Source organism: Lynx canadensis, chromosome C1 (genome assembly GCF_007474595.2).
Source record: "Lynx canadensis isolate LIC74 chromosome C1, mLynCan4.pri.v2, whole genome shotgun sequence".
Taxonomy (NCBI): Eukaryota; Metazoa; Chordata; class Mammalia; order Carnivora; family Felidae; genus Lynx; species Lynx canadensis.
Genome location: NC_044310.1, coordinates 220420840 through 220440557, shown reverse-complemented (window position 1 = coordinate 220440557; position 19718 = coordinate 220420840). Strand labels below are relative to the sequence as shown.

The window sequence follows — 19718 nt, the reverse complement described above, 5'->3', positions numbered from 1 at the left end:
AACAGGAGGCACGAGCAGGACCTGTGACTAGGTGTGCAAGCGGTGCGGGGTCGTGCGGGGCAGGAAGGTCTGAGGCCCTGGAGACTCAGGAGGCGCGCCCCAGGGTCTCCGCCTCCGTTGGCGGGTGCTGGCCTCCCCACACACTCACCTCCTCGTTGCGGACACCAAATAAGGTGTGATAGTTGCCCGGGTGTCCCACAAACCTGGAGGAGAATTGGGGCCCGGAGGCCATGAGTGAGGAGGGGCTGCCGCCCCCTCGCCCGCCTGACAGGAGGAACACCAGGTGGGCCAGAAGCCGAGTCCGCTCAGAGGCCCGAGGCCAGGACTGGCCCCGGTCCCACCCTCGGCTCCTGTGCCAACAGCCCCCTTCCCTGGGCGTCTGGACGGCGTCCCGTGCCCACCGGGGGGAACAGGAGGGTAGAGTGGAGGGAGCGGTGCTGACCTGCCCTTGAAGAAGGCGATGTAGATGGGGGAGGAGTAGAAGTTGACAAACTGGAAGATGAACACCTTGAGGGTGAAGGCGTCCTCGAACTTGGTCTGCGTGCGGTGCATTTCTGCGGCACAGGGCGGGGGCCTCGCTCAGTCCCCCGCGTGAGGCCAGCCAGGGAGGGAGGAGAAGGTCGCATTGCCGGATGCTTTAAGGAAACTCACTCGAGAATGGGGTGGAGTATGGCACTCCTAAATGTCTATTTTCAAAGTCACTTAAAAACATTGCATTGGTAGAGGAGGAGCTGGGGGAAGGGAAGGGAGGTGGCACCGACGCTGTTACCACGGTGCGCACAGGTGGGCACAAGGGGTTGGAGCGACAGAAGAGAGCCTGGGGGCTGGGCGGAAGAGGTGTCTGGGGCTGGGGACATACAATGTTAATCGAGGGGGACACCCGTGGCTGGAAAGGGGGGACGCACGAAGCCTGCTGTTGCAGAAACACTCGGGGCAACAGAGCCCGTCCCTGCTGTCCCCACACCTGGAGCCTCTCCTTGGACACCTGCCCACTGCTGTCCCCACACCACCGTCCCCAGGTGAGTCCTCTGTCCCTCTCTTAGACCAGGCTGGTAACAGGTAAGCAGTTTGTGTGGAACGGACAGACTGGTTCATTAGCGTTTGTCCTTAGGAGATGGGGGTCAGGGAAAGGAGGAGAGAGGCTGGCAGAGAGGGGATGGAGAGAGGGGCAGGAAGGGCAGAGCAGAGGCAAGGGGCTCAGGAAAGTGGAGGGGGCTGGGTATGTCCCGGGCCCCGGAGGGGTAGCTCAGCTGTGAGGGTCTCCCGTTCTCCGCCCACGGAGGCCCCACTCAGTGCTATGTGTGAGGCCCCTGGGCAGGGTCCCACATGCCCCGTCGGTGCCTCGCTCAGACAGAAGGGCCCACAGGTAGGACAGAAAGTCGAGTTCTGGCCGGCAGGGCTGGGCGGGTCCCAGGGTCGGCGCCCAGCGTCCTTGGCCACTCACCCCATCTCGTCAGGATGTGGGCCAGGGCCACGTAGATCTTGGAGAGGACGAGGATGAAGACCAGGTTCACCACCGACCCCGTGAAGCTGGCGATGCGCGAGGCCTGAGGGGAGCTGGCGGGTCAGAGTGGAGCGCGGGAGGGGCGGTCCAGAGCCTTCCACCCCACCCAGCGGGAGCGGGCGGTGGAGGCTCACCCAGGCTGCGAGGAGGGTGTTGTTCGACCTGGATACGAGGATGGCCATGATGGCCCGGTACAGGATGACGGACACGAGGCACACGACCACCACGGCCACCTGTGGGGCAAGGCAAGTGCGTGAGCCCCCGTGCGGCGGCCTGGCACCGCAGGGCCCTCTAGAGCTGGCCGTGGTCCCCGCCCGTCCTAGTTGGGGGGCAGAGGGGGAGGGCGCGGAGGAAGGTCATTCAGAATGGAGCGTGGGCACCACGTGGATGGCCAGAGGCCGCCGTGCGTCGCTCCGGGCCCTCGATGCTACGGAGCCGTCCCTCCTACCCCCACCCTGCGCCCTCGGCAACCGAACGTTGGGGATTGCTAACGTCTGGAAGGGGGGGAGAGGGAGGTGGTCCCGTCTGGAAGCCCCTCTGGCTGGAGAGCAGGGGCGGGTGGGCCCCCGTGCTGGATGCTCCCCCCACGTTTGAAGGCTGCGCCAGGCCCGCGTCCACGGGAAACCCTCCCAGAGCCCCCACCTGGCACACACCGCCTCCTACAGCCTGGACCCCCGAGCGTGGCCCCGGGCGTGGTCCCCTGTCTGGAGCCCGGGCACACAGAGGCCTTCTGGGGCCTTCTGGGAGCCGTGAGAGTCTCGTGGGTCCCAGAAGCAGCCTCGGGCTCCCAGCCTCAAGGGGAGAAGGGGTGACGAAAGGTGCCCCACGGGGCTCACGATGGGGAGGGGAGGGGAGGGCAGGGCGGCAGGGGCTCCCTCACCATCATCACGACCACCGTGGAGCCGGCCAGCACGCGGCGTACGCGGCTCCTCTCCGGGAAGTAGGGCTCGTCCTCCCCGGTGACGGGGTTCGGGGCCGTCGTGGGGGCCGAGGCGGCGAACTGGGGCCGTGGCCTCTCCTGGAAGGGAGCCCGCGTTCAGCAGCGGCCCGCGCGCGTGGGGAGGAGCGGCCCCGGTCCCGGGGACCCACCTCGATGTCCTCGTAGTCCGAGCAGCCCCAGCGGTAGGCCAGCGTGGCGCTCTGGCGCTTCCAGTACTCCAGCAGCAGCACGGCCCACAGCGCCATGAACGCGCTGAAGAACACGGTGCCGCCGTGGTCGAAGAGCCGGCCGGCCTGCGGGCGCGGGCGGGCGCGGCTGTGACTCGCGTGGGACCCCTGGGCCCCGCGTCCCGCCGAGTGCTCCCTTTTGGAAGGCAACACCTCTCCTGTGCCTGCCCGTCGCCCTGCTTGTCTCTCCGCGCGCAGGCCCACGGACGGGGAGGGCGTCGCCCCGGGGTGGCCCCTGATGGCCGCGATTCAGGGAACGGGACGCGGGACGTCCCGCCCCGCCTCAACGCTGCTACGGGCTGAGACTTTGGGGGACGTTGGGTTGGGGCGAGCGTATTTGGCACACGGGATGGATGTGAAGTTTCGGGGGCCAGAGGGCGGACGGTGATAGGTTGAACTGTGACGTCCCCCTGGAACCACGGATCGTAACCTCATCTGGAATGAGGGCCTTCGCGCACATAGTTAAGGTAAGGACCTCTGGGTGGGAGCACTCGGGACGGCCCCTAAGCCCAGTGACAGCTTTAGAAAAGAAGGGGAAACAGGAAAGACGGGGACAGAGGTTGGGGGACGCAAGCCAACCAACGCCGAAGACTCCTGCAGCCCCACACACTAGGAGAGGGCCGTGGAGCAGACGCCCCAGAAGAAACCAGACCCTGCGGCCGCTGGTCTCGGACTTGGGGCCCCCAGAGCTGTGAGGAAACGGTTCTGGTGTCTTAAGCCCCTCGGCATGATCACCTGTGCCAGCAGCCCTGGGAAGCTGATTCCGATGGGGTCCCAGGGGTGTACCAAAAGTGTGTCTGGGCTGCGGGTCCGTCCTGGGCACCAGGGCGCCCGGTCCAATGTGGGTGGCGCGCAGGCAAGGCCACGGGGCCGCCGTCCCCGTGGAAAAGCCCACGTGCCCAGGCAGTGCGCGGTGCTGACGTGTGGGCGGACAGGGTCCGGGACCCAAGGAGCCTCCCTCCTCCCGCCTCCCACTCGGGCGGTCTGTGCCCCAAAAGTTTCGGGGTTTGTCTGCCTCGGGGAGTCTTCCAGGCGACCTTGGCTACTCGTGCACCACAACACAACGCGGCTAAAGCTGGCACGGCTCCAGCTGGAGCGCTGCCACAGCGGGCCTGCCTCCAACGGTGCCAGAGCTGGTGTCACCGACAGGCGGGACCCTCCCCTCCCCCGTCACCCTCGTACCTGGGCCAGGGTGCAGGCACTGGACAGCAGCCAGAAGGGGCAGTCCAGGCAGAGCGGGCACATCTCAAAGTGGTCGGTGCTGCTGCACAACTCCTGCCTTCCGGGCACGAGGACAGGCTGCAGGAGCCCTAGGGGAGCAGGCTCACGCCAGCCCCACCCCTTGCCCTCTGCCTCCCCCCAGCTGCCTTTGCCAGGCTCAGCGTTTCTTTAAAAAGCGGCTTTAAGGGGCGCCTGGGTGGTTCAGTCGGTAAGCGCCCCACTTTGGCTCAGGTCACGACCTCACGGTTCGTGGGTCTGAGCCCCGTGCTGGGCTCTGTGCCGTCAGCCCGGAGCCCCCTTTGGATCCTCGGTTCCCCTGTCTGTGCCCCTACCCCATCCCCCCTCGAAAATAAACATTAAAAAATAAAAAATTGCTTTAAGATATATGCAATGCAAATTTTAAAAAATATTTTTAACGTTTATTTTTGAGACAGAGTAAGCAGGGGAGGGGCAAAGAGCGAGGGAGACACAGAAACCGAAGCAGGCTCCAGGCTCCGAGCTGTCAGCACAGAGCCTGACGCGGGGCTCGAACCCATGAACTGCGAGATCATGACCTGAGCCAAAGTTGGATGCTTAACCCACTGAGCCACCCAGGTGCTCCTATGCGATGATAATTTTTGAGATAACTTTTTGAAATTTTAGCTCCATAATGAAGTAAAACCCAAGGCCATTTATTGATAAGAAAAGCTTATACTATTACAAGAAGCGAGGGTAAGTACCAATAAAATTAATCCGGGAGCACACCCGTGCACCTGTGTCGGTCTGGGAGCACACCCGTGCACCTGTCAGCCTTCCAGCCAGGTCCACGGTGTCCTCTACGACAGGAGGGCATGGTCATGCTCAGTGCTCACCTCCATCCCCAGCTCTGCACAGGGCCTGGCACCTGTGGGTCCCTGAACCACACGCCCGCCTCAGGAGACACAGGGCAAGGCTCGGGGGCTGGGAGATGACACTTACGTGGGTATGTCTGAGAACACCAGGAAACAGCCCGCCAGGAACACCAGAGTGCCCACTGCCGCTGCCGGCAGGAGCCAGCCCGTGTAGAACCCTGCAGGGCAACACTGGAGTTGGCCCTCCGGGACTGGGCGGAGGGACCCTGGGAGTCCGCCGTCGGTGCCCCGAGTGGGCCCGTGTACCCAGCGCAGAGCGAAGCAGTGGGTGGGGTCTGCACAGCCACACTTGTCCCCGGGGAACCCATGCTCCGCCAGCAGAGTCAGACCTTCTGCCGGCAGCTCTGAGCAGAGCCCCCTGCTCCTGGCCTCGGCACTTGACTCCCCCAGAGCCACAGCCCAGTGTGGCGACACCTCCTGGACACCCCTTTCCCGAGTCCAATTGGTCTCTAAGCACCATGCCCGGGATGGACGTCCCCATCGTGGGAAGCACACCGCTCACTGCACTCCACCCTGGGAGACCGATGGCGGTCCATTCTGGATGCTTCCCTCTGCCTCAGCCCACCCGCTGTGGCCAGATTCCTGTTACCCCCAATCCCTCAAGCGGTCACCCCACCGTCTCCCATGGGTCTGCCTCCAGCCCCATCCTGCATGGGCAGAGGGACTTCCGTAGAAGGCCAGCCTGTCTGGAACCCAGATGAAGACCCTGTCCTCGTGCCGTCTGCGGCCCTCCAACCTGGCTTTGCTGTCCCGTGGACCCCGCTCCCCCCGGCCCCCTTGGGGTCCTCGCACACATGCTATGCCTTGGGCTGCATGCCTGGGCCTGGTGCACCCTTCCACCCTCCCGGCCCTCTCTGGGGCCACAGAGGCTGTGGGTGGCCTCTCCTTCTGTGTCACCCGTGGCTGCTGCCTTCCATGAGAGCAGAGTCCCTGCGTGCTGCACAGCATCCCCAGCGTGGCTTGAGGCCTGAACAGATGCATGCATGCACGACCGAAGGGCTGCCCGTGCCCGGGGCTGGAGGGCACGGGTACTGTGTTTAGGGATGAGAAAGGACTTCAGAAGTTCTGGGGCACAGAACAGTGGGGAGAGGGCCGTGCTCATGGGGGTGAGCCTGTGAGGGGGCAGAGGACCCCGGGCTGCCCAGGGAAGAAGGTCGTTCCAAAGGTGCCAGTCTGCCTGCAGGTGGTAAGAGGGTGGCTGGCCCTGGACCCCAGGCAGGGGTGACCTCAGCCGGTCGGGAGCTCCTGGAGCGGCCCAGGGCCTCGTGGGCCGCATCTGGTGGGCTGGGGACACTGGGGGCTGAGTCAGGAGGGCCCTACCTGCGGAGGGGTGTTCCTAGTCCCTTGCTGGGGTGTCAGGGCCCAGAAGAGCCACAGGAATAGTACTGGGGCTGGTGGTCGCTGGGCAGGTAAGGCTGGGGATCGGGAAGGGTTTCCCCAGGAGGGGGTTTCCTCCAGGGGGAGGTGGCTCTCCCCGGGGGGGCAGGACTCACCAAGCCAGGCGAAGTAGAAGGCCACCTTCTCCCCGAAGTATCTGCGCACGTGGTCCAGAGGCTGGTACTTGTTCCACTGGCTCCAGCGAGCCCAGTACCGGAACAGAACCTGCCTTTGGGTCCGGCCCGGGGCCTGAGGGCCCTCTGGGGGTGTCCTGAACGGGCCCTGTGGACAAGAAGCTGTCGGGTGGGGAGACCCAGGCTGGCCGACCGGGCACTGTCGTAGGTGTGGGGCTCAGGAGGGCTGCCTGAGGAAGGAAAGAGGGGTGGGGGGGGCCAAGGGGCCAAGAAGGCCTCTGAGGAAGGGCTATCTGCGTTGAGCCCCTCAGCCAGGGCTCCTGGGGCCTGGGGCCAGGGCAGGGAAGGGTCTGGAAGACACCAGGAGGCATGTCTGGGTAGGGGCTCCTGCCACCCAGAGATGTGCAGCCCACAGCAACCACAGGGCAAGTGGGGCCGGCTGTGCCTGTGGAAAAGCAGTGCCTCCCAGAGCCAGGCGGCACTCGCCATCCCGCCCGTTGCCTTATGTACCCCTAGGCAGCGTCTGGGGAGGAGGGACAGTCCCCACGGTCACACAGCTGTGGGTACCGGCCTGCCCTAGCCCTGCAGGCCCCACCCTCTTTGTGCAGCTCTGAGGACTCGTGGTGGGTACTGCGCAGGGGGCCGGGTGGAAAACAGCTTCCAGACCTACATGGTGGACATTTTGCCAGGACCCTGGTCAGGCCAACAGGTGCCACTCCCTGGTACCGCCCTAGTTTACCTGGCTTCGAGAGGGGCACAGAAGACCTCCCGTCTTCCCCGAGACCGAAGCTGTCCAGGGAGGGAGGGCTACTGGGCCTGTCACATGGCAAGGAGGGTGGCATTTGGCCACCACAGCCTCAGACAGGCCCCCGTGTGGCCCTGTCGCGTGGCAAGCGTGGCCTGGGCCGCCCGTCTGACCACAGCTGCCTAGCACAGAGGGGGCCGCTGCCCCACATGCCCGGAGGTGGACGGCAAGACCCGGCGGTCCTCCTCAACCAGGAACCCACCCTAATGCCCAGGCCAGGGCCCCACCCCACCCCATCAAGCCCCTGGTCTCACATCATGCAGGGGGAAGGCCGCGCTAAAGACACCCTCCGCCAGCAGCTGGTCGATCCCGCACAGGCCTTTCTTCTCGTGGCCATACGGGGTCTTGGCCAGGATCGCAAACAGCTAGGGGTGGTGGGAACGGTGCCGGTTACCTGTCACATGCCAGCAGGCAGGACCAGCCCGGCCCGCTGATCCCCGGCCGAGCCCTCTGCCGACAAGCAGTGACGAGACTTTGTGGGTCCAGCCCTTCCGCACGTGGCTGGCTCACACATACCACCGTCCCCGACGCCCCACTTTACTTTGGCCACAGTCACTGGAGTCACAGGAGTCCAGTCTGGATCCGAACCCAGGCCCCAACTCAGGGTCACAGCCTCCACCCGGGTGCCTGTGTCAGGGGTGGGCACCGCCCCTGGCCCCCGGGCAGCCCACATGGCCTCCTGCTCTTTGGTGGTCAGCGGGGGACTCGCGGGGCAGGCCTGTCGTGGCGTCTTCCCCACCACAGGCCACCGGAACAGGCCTCCTGGAGGGCCTCTGTCGGGGGTGCTGTGGCTGTGCCGGTGCTCTGGCCCTCGGCCCCTCCTCACCAGCCAGCAGGACCCACACCACCACCCCCCCTCCCCCGGGCCTGGTGCCTCTGGCCGTCTGCCCCGCAAGCCACAGTTGTGGCGTCCATTCAGGGTCCTGGGGGCCCCGAGGGGTGCCGAGCGGGGCCCCCGCTGTGCCGTGAGGTGGGGGGTAGCCCCGGTCACGGGACAGTCTTCCTGCGTCCACGGCTCGGCTCCCCTCTGTTCCCGGCTCGGGGCCGGGAGGTCTGAGGCCCACAGCCACACACTCACAATCTGGTGCCGCTCGGTGCTGGTAAAGAAGTTTTCTTGGTCGTCACTCCCGAGGAACCTGAGGGCGCGGGAAAAGGGCAGAACTTGAGAACCTGCGCACACGCAGGAGAGCACACACGGGCACATGACACGGGACACACACGAGTACACATGGTGCACACGGGCGCACACGCACAGCCTCATCCCGCAGCTGGGAAGACAACCCCTAACCTGGGAGCACAATCGACTCCTGCTTTGCCTTTTCCAGTCTGGGGGCAGGAGGTCACAGCCGGGTCCCCAGACAGCACGGAAGCACCCCCCGACAGCCCGTGTGGGAGCACCAGGCTCACCAAGGAGCCCCGTAGCCTTCCACACTCCCCCTGAGACTCTAAGCAGGGGGTCAATGGCCTCGTGGGTGGTGCCTGGTGGTGGCCTGTGCGGATGGACGATCGGCCAGGGGCCCTCCCTGGGCCCGCGGAATCCTGGGAAGCCCCAGAACTGCTGGCTTCCCCCCGAAAGGAGGGGAGCTCGGCACGGGCAGGAAGACCACCTGCGAAGCTTCGGTGCTGGTCACCGACAGGGGTCCCCACCGCCCCTGGACACTCCCCTCTTCCGTGGCTGGGGTGGCCGTGCGGCTGGGCTGTCCCATGCATGCGGACAGCGCCTCCCGAGCCGAGACAGCGCCCCCTGTCTCTGCCTCAGAAGCAAGGAGCCTGAGCCCTGAAGACCGTGCAGAGCAGGGACCTGCCCACCCACCACAGACCAATAGCTGAGAGGGAGACGGACCTAAGCGCCCAGCGGGTTTGGGGGACGTTTGTCTCACCTTGACAGCTTGCTCACTTTGAACGGGCAGGAGTAATACTCAGGGGGCACATCGGGCACGTCCTCCAGCAGGATGTTGGGGAGCCCCAGCCACGCCAGCAGGCCCGCCGACCAGTTGGAGGCCTGGTTGGGCAGCTCCTGGAGGGCACGGTTGCACTCTTGAGCGGATTCGGACGCAGAGGCGGGCACCACGTGTGGGGTGGGGGTGCGTGGGTTTAGAAAGTGGGCAGAGGGAGCCTGCCCGCCCTCCCCTGGCTCTGGAGCCTGCGGGGATCGACCGGGCCAGCCCCCGGCGCTCTCTGGGCCTTGGGCCATGGTGGGCAGCGGGAGCAGCCCCCAGGCATATCATCCGGAGGTCACCTGGAAAGTGCTGCCCCTCGCCCCGTGTCCCCCAGGCTGGGGCTTGTCCCCAGTGGGTGGTTTCTGGTGGGGGGGGGCTCTGGGGTCTGGGCCTGGAGGAGTCCAGGCGGCCAGTTCAGAGCCTTGGCTCCTATGCACACTCCCTACCCCCCGAGCCCGGTACCTCGACCCTCTCTGCCCACCAAGGCTTCTTGGGGCACAGTGATGGGGGTGGGAGGGACCCTCGCGGACACCGAGCGGGAGCCTCCAGGGGTGTTGGTATTGGCCGTGGTATGAGGGCGCAATCGTGAGTGACCTTCGCTTGCGGAGGACCCCCTCCCCCCGCCCCGGGCACACCCGGGCACCTGCAGGGGCAGCTTCAGACGCAGGTCCTCGGCGTAGTAGCAGAGCACGGCCCAGGGGGCCCTGAGGAGGACGTAGTGCACTGCTCCGTTCTCACCCTGGACAGCACGCTGCAGAGACCAAGGGCTCCATGAGAGCCTGAGGGGCGTGTGCACCTATGCGTGTGTGTGTGTGCACGCTTGGAGTGCGTGCACGTGTGTCCACTTACACTCCTGGGAAAGACAGATGCTTCTGTAGCCATGGTAACAAGTAACCAGCACCGGTTTTAAGTCTGTTCCATAAATGACAACTTGCCTGTTGAATGTGCCTCCGAAAGCTGACCGGGCGGTGACCGCCCCCATTCAGCCACCAGCCCAGCGGCCGGCCACGGAGGGACACGGCACCCAGCCTGCGCCAGCCACGCCCCTTGGGAACTGGCAGGACCAAACACACCCTTCCCCAAAGCCTGCCTCGTCCAGAGACTGTGGCTGACCCGCCCCACTCTCCTGACGTCAGCAGGCAATAGAGTCAGCTTTTGGTTTGCAGAGACTGAACGATGGTCTTGTCCTTTGACGGGCCGCTGGGCCTCTATGTTATGCATAACATGTGTGCACACGTGTTTAGTGCATGCGCGTGACTGTCATATGCGTGCGCACATGTGGAGACACGTCGCAGGCCCTCTTGGGTCTCTGAGAGGGGACTTGGGGCACCCCGGTCCGGTGCACACGGTCTGGGGCCTGGTTTCCAGAACCTTGCCTAGTTCAGGTGCTCTCAGCCTGCCCTGCGTCACAGCCTTTAGGGTTCCCTGAATGCCAATGGCCCGCCCCCGCCCAGGGCCCACTGGAGCAGACACGCCCGGGGCGGGATGGGTGCTTCGGGCGACCGGCTGGCTGTGCTGTGCGCCGGGAGCTGCCACCTAGACTGAAGACTCGGGGCACGTCAGTCACCGTGGTGGGGCAGCCGCCCACTGCTGTCCCCTGTGGCTGTCCTCCTGTGACCCCCACTAGAAGGTAAGACCACCCATTCCGGGTAAAGGTTTTGCAACCTCATGTGGCCACACCCATGAGCCAAAGCTTTCTCCAAGATGGGGGGGGGGCACCTTTCATCCCCACTCACCGACTGTCAGGTGGACCCAAACTCAAAGGGGAGAGGGTGTTGTTCTTGTCCCCCCACCATCCCGCTGTGGGTATGTCTGCCACCAGCTACAGCCCTCTGGAGGGGCCTCAGGGGTGGGGAAGGTCAGCAAATCCGACACGTCCTCCCACAGGAACGGAGAGGTAAGTGGGGGCACATTCACGCGGGGGTTCTCTGGGCAAGGGCAGCAGCCCCACAGCGAGTACATGGGTGTAGCTCACAAGCATGGTGTCAGGAGGGGTTACACCGAGCCCGAGTCCGTTCCATCAAGTTCAAACAAAACCAAGCTGTACTGTTTGCAACATAAAGTTGGTGCTAACATGATGAGCAACACACGAAAATGTGATTAATGTGAAATTCAGGGCTGCTTTGCTCTGGGCGGGGAGAGGGCACCTGATGGCTGAGTCCGTCCCTGGGGACGGCAGAGGGCGGAGGACACACGTGCAGCGAGCCCAGCCAGGGTTCGGGGACGAGACGACGAGAGGGTGCCCTGCCACTGCTGGAGGAGGTCTAAGTGGGGTCACCGGCACAGGGGACACAGTGAGGGAGGGGCTGCTTTAGCTGCTCAGTTCTAGAAACACACCGTCATCATCACAAGTGTGACACCGGGACGGTTCAGTGGAGGTGGGTCAGACCGGTGGGTCTGACGGGCTCTGGCTCCCACGAGCGAGCGTGGGGTGGGACCGGGGCAGGTGCTGGGCCGGCCTGTGCTAGGGGTCCCATAGGCACAGGGGGCTGGCACAGGGGCCGGGCTCCCAGCAGGAACTGGGCTCTTGCTTTGTCCCAGGGCTCTGGACCCCACGCCCTCAGGCTTTGTCGGGAAGGTGGTGGATCACTGAACGGATGCAGTGCCCAGAACGGACCCCAAGTACCTGGTCCACGTGTAGCCCAGCGGCGCGGAGGTTATCCAGAAAGGTCTCCCTCCAGGCACCGCGCGTGTCCGTCTCGTCCCGGCCGGCGCCACCCTGCTGCCGACCCAGCCTCAGGTCTTCCTCCCAAACGAGGACGAAGTCTGCCAGAAACCACAGGGACGGAGGCAGGGCTGGCATTCCGGCCAGGACACCCAGGCTCCAAGTGGGAAGTGGGACCCGAGCTCTCGGACACTCGCCCTGCTCCTGGGTGTCTCCCTCTGGGCCCTCACTCTGGTCCCGCCCAGGGCTGGGAGCACCGGGGGCGCCGGCTGGCGGGACGGGCTGGGGCCTGCTCCTGAGATCCCTGTGTGGCTCCCACTCCAGCAGGTAGGTGCCAACCCCCCACAGGGGGCTTTAAGGACTTCACGTGTAAGCCATCACAGGATTTCCTCCCGGCCACAGAGACTGCAAAGGCTGGACACAATGTGTCAAGCCCCTGGTCTTCTGGCACCAGACAGCCGCGGGCGCAGGGCCAAGGCCTCTGAGATCTGAGAGCAGGGGAGCACAGGGGTGAGCCCAGACCCACTTGGGGGTTCTCCCTAAGAGCTGTTTCTAAACTGCGGGGTGGGGCAACAGAGCCCCAGAGGCATTGCTGAGCGATGAGTGAGGTCAGAATTGGGGGCTGCGGAGGGGGGCCTGGGGCCCGAGGAGTGTCATGTGGAGAGGACAGAGAGGACAGAGCCCTTGTGGCTCCGGAGCTGCCGACGCACAGAGACCCCAGAGGAGGCACAGCGCTGGGGCTCCGGCGGCAGAATGGGGGCAGCGGGTGGGGGCCCTGGCTTTCCAGGTGACACTCCGGCTCCTACCCCAGGAGCCAGGACTCCACCACAGGAGTTAAGGGGCGCACCGGAGGGGGGCAGAGTTGATAAAATCAGCAGAAACAGACCCGGAGACGAGCCACATGGTGGAACTCGCAGAACAGGGCCGAGAGGAGGAACAGTGATGGAGGTAAAGCCGAGAAAGGAGTCCAGGACGGGCAATGGTTGGAGAGTGGAATTACTTCAAGGGAGACTTCGGATCTATGAAAAGGAATCAAGTAGACGTTCGAGAACAGCATGCCGCAGCACCTGACACAACGGAAGACAGCTCTGGCGGACCGAAGGACAGACCGGTCCTTCAGCAAGGACAGAAAACGTCCCAACTGGACTCAGAGTAAAAAGGACGGAAAGAACGGAACATGGTACCTGAAGGGTGGGGTCCCGGTCAAAAGGCCCAATGCGCTGCAAGCCGAGGACCAGGAGAGGGTAGGAGAGCAGCAGTCTTTGAAGAAAAACGGTCAAGAATTTCCCGACCTGATGAAAGAACTGACTCCAGAGCGACTCCCAAACAGGATAAAGCAGCTGCGCTCAGGAAAATCAAGATACAGCGTACCTCTGCTGTAAACTAAGGAAAGATGAATCTTACAGGCGGCAAGAGTAAAGAGAACACACTGTTTTTCAGGGGGACAAGAGTGATACATACACTTGATCTCTCGACAGGAACAAAGGGACAATGGGATGGCATCTTTGACCTGCTGAGGGACAGATGCCACACGCCAGAATTCCTGATCCCGCGGAAATGTCCTTCAGAAACGAAGGCTCATGAAAACGTTCTGCAACAGCACAAATCAGAGACTTAGTTCCAGCACACCTGCTCTAAATTACTGAAGGAAATTCTTCCGTCTGCACAAGATCATCTTGGGCGGAAGTGCTGATGTGCAGGGAGGGAACCCAAATGGAAACACACAGGAAAATATGAGAGCGCAACTGTCTCTATGTAGAGACGACACAATCTTGTATGCAGGAAATCCAAAGTCCCAAACTAGTAGAACTAATAACAGGTTTGGCAAAGTTCCAGGATGCAAGATCAACATATGGAAATCAACTGGGTTTCAATACACTAGCAATAAACCAGCTAAGAATGAAATGAGGAAAACCACTTCCGTGTAGAACGGCACCAAACACAAAATACTTACAAATACATGTAACAAGAGATGTGCAAAATTTAGACATTGAAAGCCACCAAATATCGTTGAAACAAATTAAAGAGCAAATAAATGCAAAGACATTCCACGTGCATGAATCAGAAGATTAATATTATCATGACGGCAGCACTCCCAGAGTTAATCTACAGAGTCAACACAATCCTTATCAAAATCCTAGCTGGCTTATTATTATTGGTTTTTTTTTTTTTTTTTTGCAGAAATTGACAAGATTGAAATTTATTTGGAAATAAGAGGAGACCCCGAATGAACAAAACGATGTTGAAAAAGAACAACAAAGCTGGCGGGCTCACACTTTTTGACTTCAAAACTGTCTATGAAGCTAGAATAACCAAGACAGTGTGGTACCAGTCTACGGACAGACATACAGATGAATGGGTATATTTGAGATTCTGAAAAACCCACATATTTATGGTCAATCCATTTTTTACAAAGGGGACATTACAATTCAATAGGAAAAAAAGTGTTTTCCACAAATGGTGCTGGGACAAGTGTATACCTAGATTGAAAAGAATGATTTTGGTCCCTTACCTCACACCATATACAAAGTGCAGTTATGATAACCAGAGAAAGATGGTGGACCTAAGTATAAGAACCAAAATGATAGAGCCCTGATGAGGAAACAGTGGTACATCTTCATGACCTGGTGTAGGTGACGATGTCTTAGACATGACACCAAAAGCATAGCAATAAGAGAGAATACTAGTTGGACTTCATCAAAATTAAAAACACATATGCTTCAGAAGCATCACCAGGAAAGTGAAAAATACCCCACAGAATGGGAGAAAATATTAGAAATCATATATCTGGCAAGGGAGAACTTTTCTAACTCAACATTAAAAAAACAAATAGCCCAATTTAAAAATGGGCAATGGTTTTGAATAGACATTTTTCTAAAGAAGGTGTGTAAACGGCCAATAAGGCCATGAAGTGATGCTCAATATCATCAGCCCTTGGGGACTTTCCAGTCAAAACAACGAGATAGATGCCATTTCATCCTCACTAGGGCAGTCGGCACACAGATAGACAACAGGCAGGTTAGGATGGATGTCGCGCAACTGCTGTGCTTTGTAAGGTGGTAGTTACTCTGGAAAGCGGTTTGGTGGTTTCCCAAAAATGTTCAACTTTGAAGCGCCTGGGTGGCTCAGTCGGTTGAGCGTCCGACTTCAGCTCAGGTCATGATCTCGCAGTTCGTGGGTTCGAGCCCCACGTCGGGCTCTGTGCTGACAGCTCAGAGCCCAGAGTCTACTTCCAATTCTGCGTCCCCCTCTCTCTCTGCCCCTTCCCCTGCTCGTGCATGTGCTCTCTCTCTCTCTCTCTCTCTCTCAAATATATAAACACTAAAAAAAGTTTAATGTTGAGTTACTATCTGACCTTGTGATTCCGCTCAAGTGTACATGGCCAAGAAAATCAAGCACATCCACATGAAACCTTGTGCACGAATGGCCACTGTTGCTGCGGTCCTCACAAAAGCCACAAAAGGGGAACAAGCAAAACACCCGTCATCAATTCTTTCGGGGATACACATAGAAGTCGGATTGCTGGATTATATGGTATTTCTTTTTTTCTTTCAATTTTTATTAAAGTTTATCTATTTCTTTTGAGAGAGAGAGAGAAGAGAGAGAACGAGCGGGGGAGGGGCAGAGCGAGAGGGAGGGAGAGAATCCCAAGCAGGCTCCGCACCGTCAGCACAGGGCCCGACGCGGGGCTCGATCCCACCAGCTGTGAGATCACGACCTGAGCTGAAACCAAGAGTCAGTTGCTCAACCCACCGAGGCCCCCAGGCGCATGGTATCTCTTGGTTTAATTTTTAGGAACCACCACACCGTTTCCCACGGCGGCTGTACATTCACCTTCCCTCCAGCTGTGCACAGGGTTCCAATCTCCTCACATCCTTGCCGATGCTGGTTATTTTCTGTTTTATTTTATTATTTTTAATAATAGCTGTCCTGGTGGGTGTCTACTTTCTGGGCCGCAGGGAGAGCGAGGTGGCACCAGGGAGCCCAGGCAGGGGGTGGTTGGCACTCTGGGCTCAGGGCAGACGGTACCGTGGGGGCGGGGGGTGAGGATAAGTGGAGCTTAATGGACTTTGAGGTTAGAAAAGGTGTGGGCTACAAGAGACAGTCTGCGTTTGTCTTGAGGCCAGAGCAGGAGAGAGGCGGGCCGCCCCCCCCCGGCCCTCCAGAGCCTCTCAGCCCACCCCCCTTCAGGGCGGACTCCCCCCACTTCCCTACCATCTCCCTGGCTGTGCTCTGCTCACCACGAGGCCCTCCCCGCACCCCCGGCACGGCGGCTGGCACCGAGTCGGCTCAGGAGACAGTGCCGGGCGAGGGAGGGGCGGCCTGGTTGCTGAGGACGGTGACCTGCCACCACCCGTGGGCGTCCCGTCTGCGTCCCCACCCCCAGGACCAACACGGGCACAGCTGGCAGACACTGGGAGGGGCTCACCTACTCGGGGCTTGGAGGGGCTCCCCACCCCGCCGGCGGCCTCCCGGTGTCCACTCTGCTGGAAGGAAAGGAAGAGAGATGGCAGCATCTGACAACTGCTCCGCACTTCGCGCCCCCCCCCCCCCGCACCCTCCTCCTCTGGGACACAGGAGGACGAGCAAGAACACAGCCACCGAGTGTGGGCAGAGGGGCTCACAGGCGCTGGCACGTCCAGCTGGAGAGGCCAGCCCCACGTCCCCTCCAGCCTCCCGCAGACCACACGGGCCTCCAAGCACCTGGCTGGGCTGTGGGCAACGGTCAGGCTTGTAGGTGACCTGGGCACGACCCAGGGGTGCCCGCGACCGAGGGCCTCCGGGGGCTGGAAGTGCTCTGTGCACCGCCCAGAGGCAGTCATGGCACCCAGAGAGTGGAATCAGCTTGGGTTTCTCGAACTTGCCGGGGACCAGAGCCCTTGGTAAGAGGCATCTACACTCACTAGCCCCAGGAGACCCCGTCCTCTACCCCAATCGTCGACCTTGACTGACCGCAAGCTTAACCTTAGCCTGGGATCCAGCAGAACGTAACCTTCGCTGACGCTGAACCCTGCGCTAACAGTAATGCTGACCCGACCTGAACTCTAAAGCGCGTCTGCCCTCGGGCCGCTGTGGCTCCTCCAGGGTCACTTCTGAGTTCTGACCATCCTCACGTGCAGACGTGCTGCCACACGCACCCACAAGCCACTCCCTCCCCCCGCCCCCCACCCCGGCCCCCCGCCAGAGCGAGCACTGATAACCTTCGATGTGCCCAGTCTACGTTTTTAGATGACAAATCAGCGTGGACACAGCTGCCGTCCTCGACCCTGCCGTGGGGCAAGGGCTGTCGGGAGCGTGCCTGCTTCCAGGCTGCTCCCCAACGCCGCGTGTACATCTGAGCGGACGGGGCGCGCTCCACGGCATTTTCAGTAGCGTCTCTGGTTTACCTGCTGATGCCCGATGCTTCCCTCTCACTGTCCTTCCCGCTGCTGAGTCCCGGCCCGGTCCAGCCCGAGCCCAGCCTGCACCCAGCCCGTCCCCCGGGTCGTCTGCACATCCCCGAGGACCGGTGACCTGGGCGGTGACCTGACCGCGAGCACTGGGGCAGCTCGAGGGCGCAGGAGGTCCGGGCGTCGAGGCGGGCTGTGGGTGCCGCGTCTGCCCACAGGCTCGGGGCTCCGGCTGCAGCCGCTGTCTTCAGGGTCCTTGAGTCCAACCAGGGGCTGGGGGCTCAGGCCCAGGCAGGGAGAGACCTCCTAAATCTACAGCGGACCGCGGGCCTGGGTCCCAGGGAGGGGACGCAGGACGCTGCCTCTCGAGGTTTACCTCTGAGGTGGGGGCTGTGCTCCCGTAAGTGTGGCCCTTCTCGGCCTCGGGGGCCACGTCGATCAGGACGGTACTGTCCTCCTCCGGGGACCGTCTCCGCAGCATCCCACTCCTGCACCTCACAGCACCGGGGTGGGGACGGGGCAGAGCGGGCACATGAGGCTCGGTCCCCATGCCACTGTGCGGCCCACGTGAACCCACTTCACAGGCAAGGGCACAGGCTGGGGCAGGCGCCAGGGCCGGCGCCAGGCTGCACTGTCCCTCCTGAGAGCACAGGCAGGTTCCCCAGGGGCCGACCAGGGAGGAGGAGGGAGGGGGCAGGGGCCTGGCCCAGCAGCTGTCCGTCTGTGCACCTGTCCAGCGTGTGCCTCCCTCCCTCCCAGCAATGCCCGGGGTGGTGGGGGCCGGAGGAGGCCCAGTGGGGTGGGCTCAGCTCTGCTCCCCAGCAGGAGGAGTGGGTGATACCCTTTAATAGACTCGAGGCCTCAGCTCCTCCCAGTGGCGGGGGCTGGGGAGGGTCCTGGACCCGTTGGGGAGGCTGGCCCGGCCACGCTGACCCTGTGCGTTCCCCATCTGGCCTCAGGACCCCTCCGTGGGGAGGACAGATGCCACTCTCCCAGTTGACAGGCTGGCAAAGAACAAGAGGAACCCTGTGGCCCAGAAGGGGTGGTTTTGAGTGGGGCCAGCCATCTGCCCCAGCGCGGGTGAGGCACTGACGGCCACCACCAGGCCCACGGAGGCGGGGAGGGCTGAAGTGGAGAAGCCGCGGGGGGCTTTGGGGAGAGCTCGTCTAGGCCACATAACCTGGGGGAGGCGGAGGTGTGAGCCTGCAGCCCGGAGTCCTTGAGGTGCCAGACGGCCCTGAGCCAGGGCCTGGCATTGTGACAGTGTGGGCCACGAGGCCCTCCTGGAGGAGAAGTCTCAGGGATCTTAAGCTGGCAGCCTCCCCACTGTGGCGAGCGCTCGGTGCAGAGAGGACGGGGGATGAGGCCACAGCAGTGACCTCCTCCGTGGTGGCTCCACTGGCTGTCCCTCCGATTGGAGGCGCCCTGTCCAGAGCCACACCGAGCCTTGGCTCTTCTCACCCCCGAGGCCCGGGCAGGCCTCTGGGAAGCAGGGGGACCTTGGGGCTTAACCCGTAGTTCAGGGCATTTGGAGCCCTGATGGCCCGGGGGTGCTCACCCAGCCTCCCTGGAGTTCCTCTCCCCCCTCCTCCCCATGGCCCTTGCATCAGAAAAGGCTCCCACCTGGGACGGCGGCTTCCAGAAGAGGCCTCCGAGGTCATGGCCAGCTTTTCAGCACAAGCCTGGTCTGGGCAGCTGAGTCCGGGCCAGTCCCGTAGGCAGAGAACTGGGAGGGACCCTGCCCGGCGTGGGGGTGGGCGATGGCCACTCACATGTCCTCCCCTCGCCTGGCAAATGGGCCCGGAAGCAGAGTGGCTGGGGCAAGTTCCCCCCCCCCACCCCCCCAGCTCCTGGAATGGGATCTGCCTTTGTTTGAAGAGGGGGTGTGGGGCTCTGAGTCTGCAAACAGAGGCAGCCTATTTTCCTAGGGCCCTCACCCAGCGCACATGCAAATGCCACCGTGCTCCCCTTTGTACTCAGGGATGCCAGGGCCCATGTCAGCTGTCGGGCCGTTGCTGTGGGACGTTAGGGAGAGGTGGCATCCGGCGGGGGTGGCCACAGATGTGGGCTGTGGTCTCTGCCTGGCAGGGCGCCCGTGTGGGACATGGGGGCCCCAGGTGGTAGAGCGCGTTCTGCCACTTCCTGGGTGTGGCCTCAGGCTACCAGTCGGCTCAGGGCCCACTTCGGTGCAGGGAGGAGGGCCCCGGGCCCCCCCTGGGCCCTCTCTGCTCTGGGCCTTTCTCCCAGGATCCCCGACACCTGTTGAAACCCCCGAGTCGCACCCTCGTCCTGGCTGCATCTCTGACCCCCACTCTGCTCCCAGGGAGACCCTGCTCAGCGGGTCAAGCTCCCACACGCAGGGCCCAGCCACAGCTGGGACCCCCTGAGCCTGAGGATCAAGCGCTTCCCACACAGACGCCGAGATGGGATGCCCCAGAGCCCAGGAAAGGGGTGAGGCAGGCGGAGACAGGAGGAACACCGGGGGTGGGGAGCCCGGCTTGAGCCCCCAGGGCCTCTGTCTGGTGTGGCCCAGAGTTTTCCCAGCCGGAGACAACTTTGCCCCGTGCTCCGGCCAGACACTGCATAGGAGCATCCCAGGAGGAGGCCAGCTGTCAGGGGCTCCCG

General features: G+C 62.4%; 1 protein-coding gene across 6 annotated transcripts in view; it reads right to left on the bottom strand.

Moving 5' to 3' along the window:
• ANO7 (anoctamin 7) overlaps positions 1–19356 on the bottom strand; it is a 28867-nt gene extending 9511 nt beyond the window's left edge. Inside the window, exons 1-17 of one of the 6 annotated variants that reach the window (XM_030327603.1) lie at positions 18717–19356; positions 17470–17581; positions 16133–16190; positions 11665–11804; positions 9682–9789; positions 8979–9115; positions 8177–8234; positions 7353–7463; positions 6276–6441; positions 4850–4940; positions 3854–3950; positions 2594–2737; positions 2385–2522; positions 1639–1737; positions 1445–1547; positions 443–554; positions 149–203 (exon numbers count right to left, since the gene is read on the bottom strand). In XM_030327603.1, the coding sequence (XP_030183463.1) occupies positions 149–203; positions 443–554; positions 1445–1547; positions 1639–1737; positions 2385–2522; positions 2594–2737; positions 3854–3950; positions 4850–4940; positions 6276–6441; positions 7353–7463; positions 8177–8234; positions 8979–9115; positions 9682–9789; positions 11665–11804; positions 16133–16190; positions 17470–17581; positions 18717–18754 (1767 nt within the window). In that variant the 5' untranslated portion in view covers positions 18755–19356. The other 5 variants (XM_030327602.1, XM_032594563.1, XM_032594564.1 and 2 more) reach the window with 5 other exon arrangements.
• Positions 19357–19718: the final 362 nt, after the last annotated feature.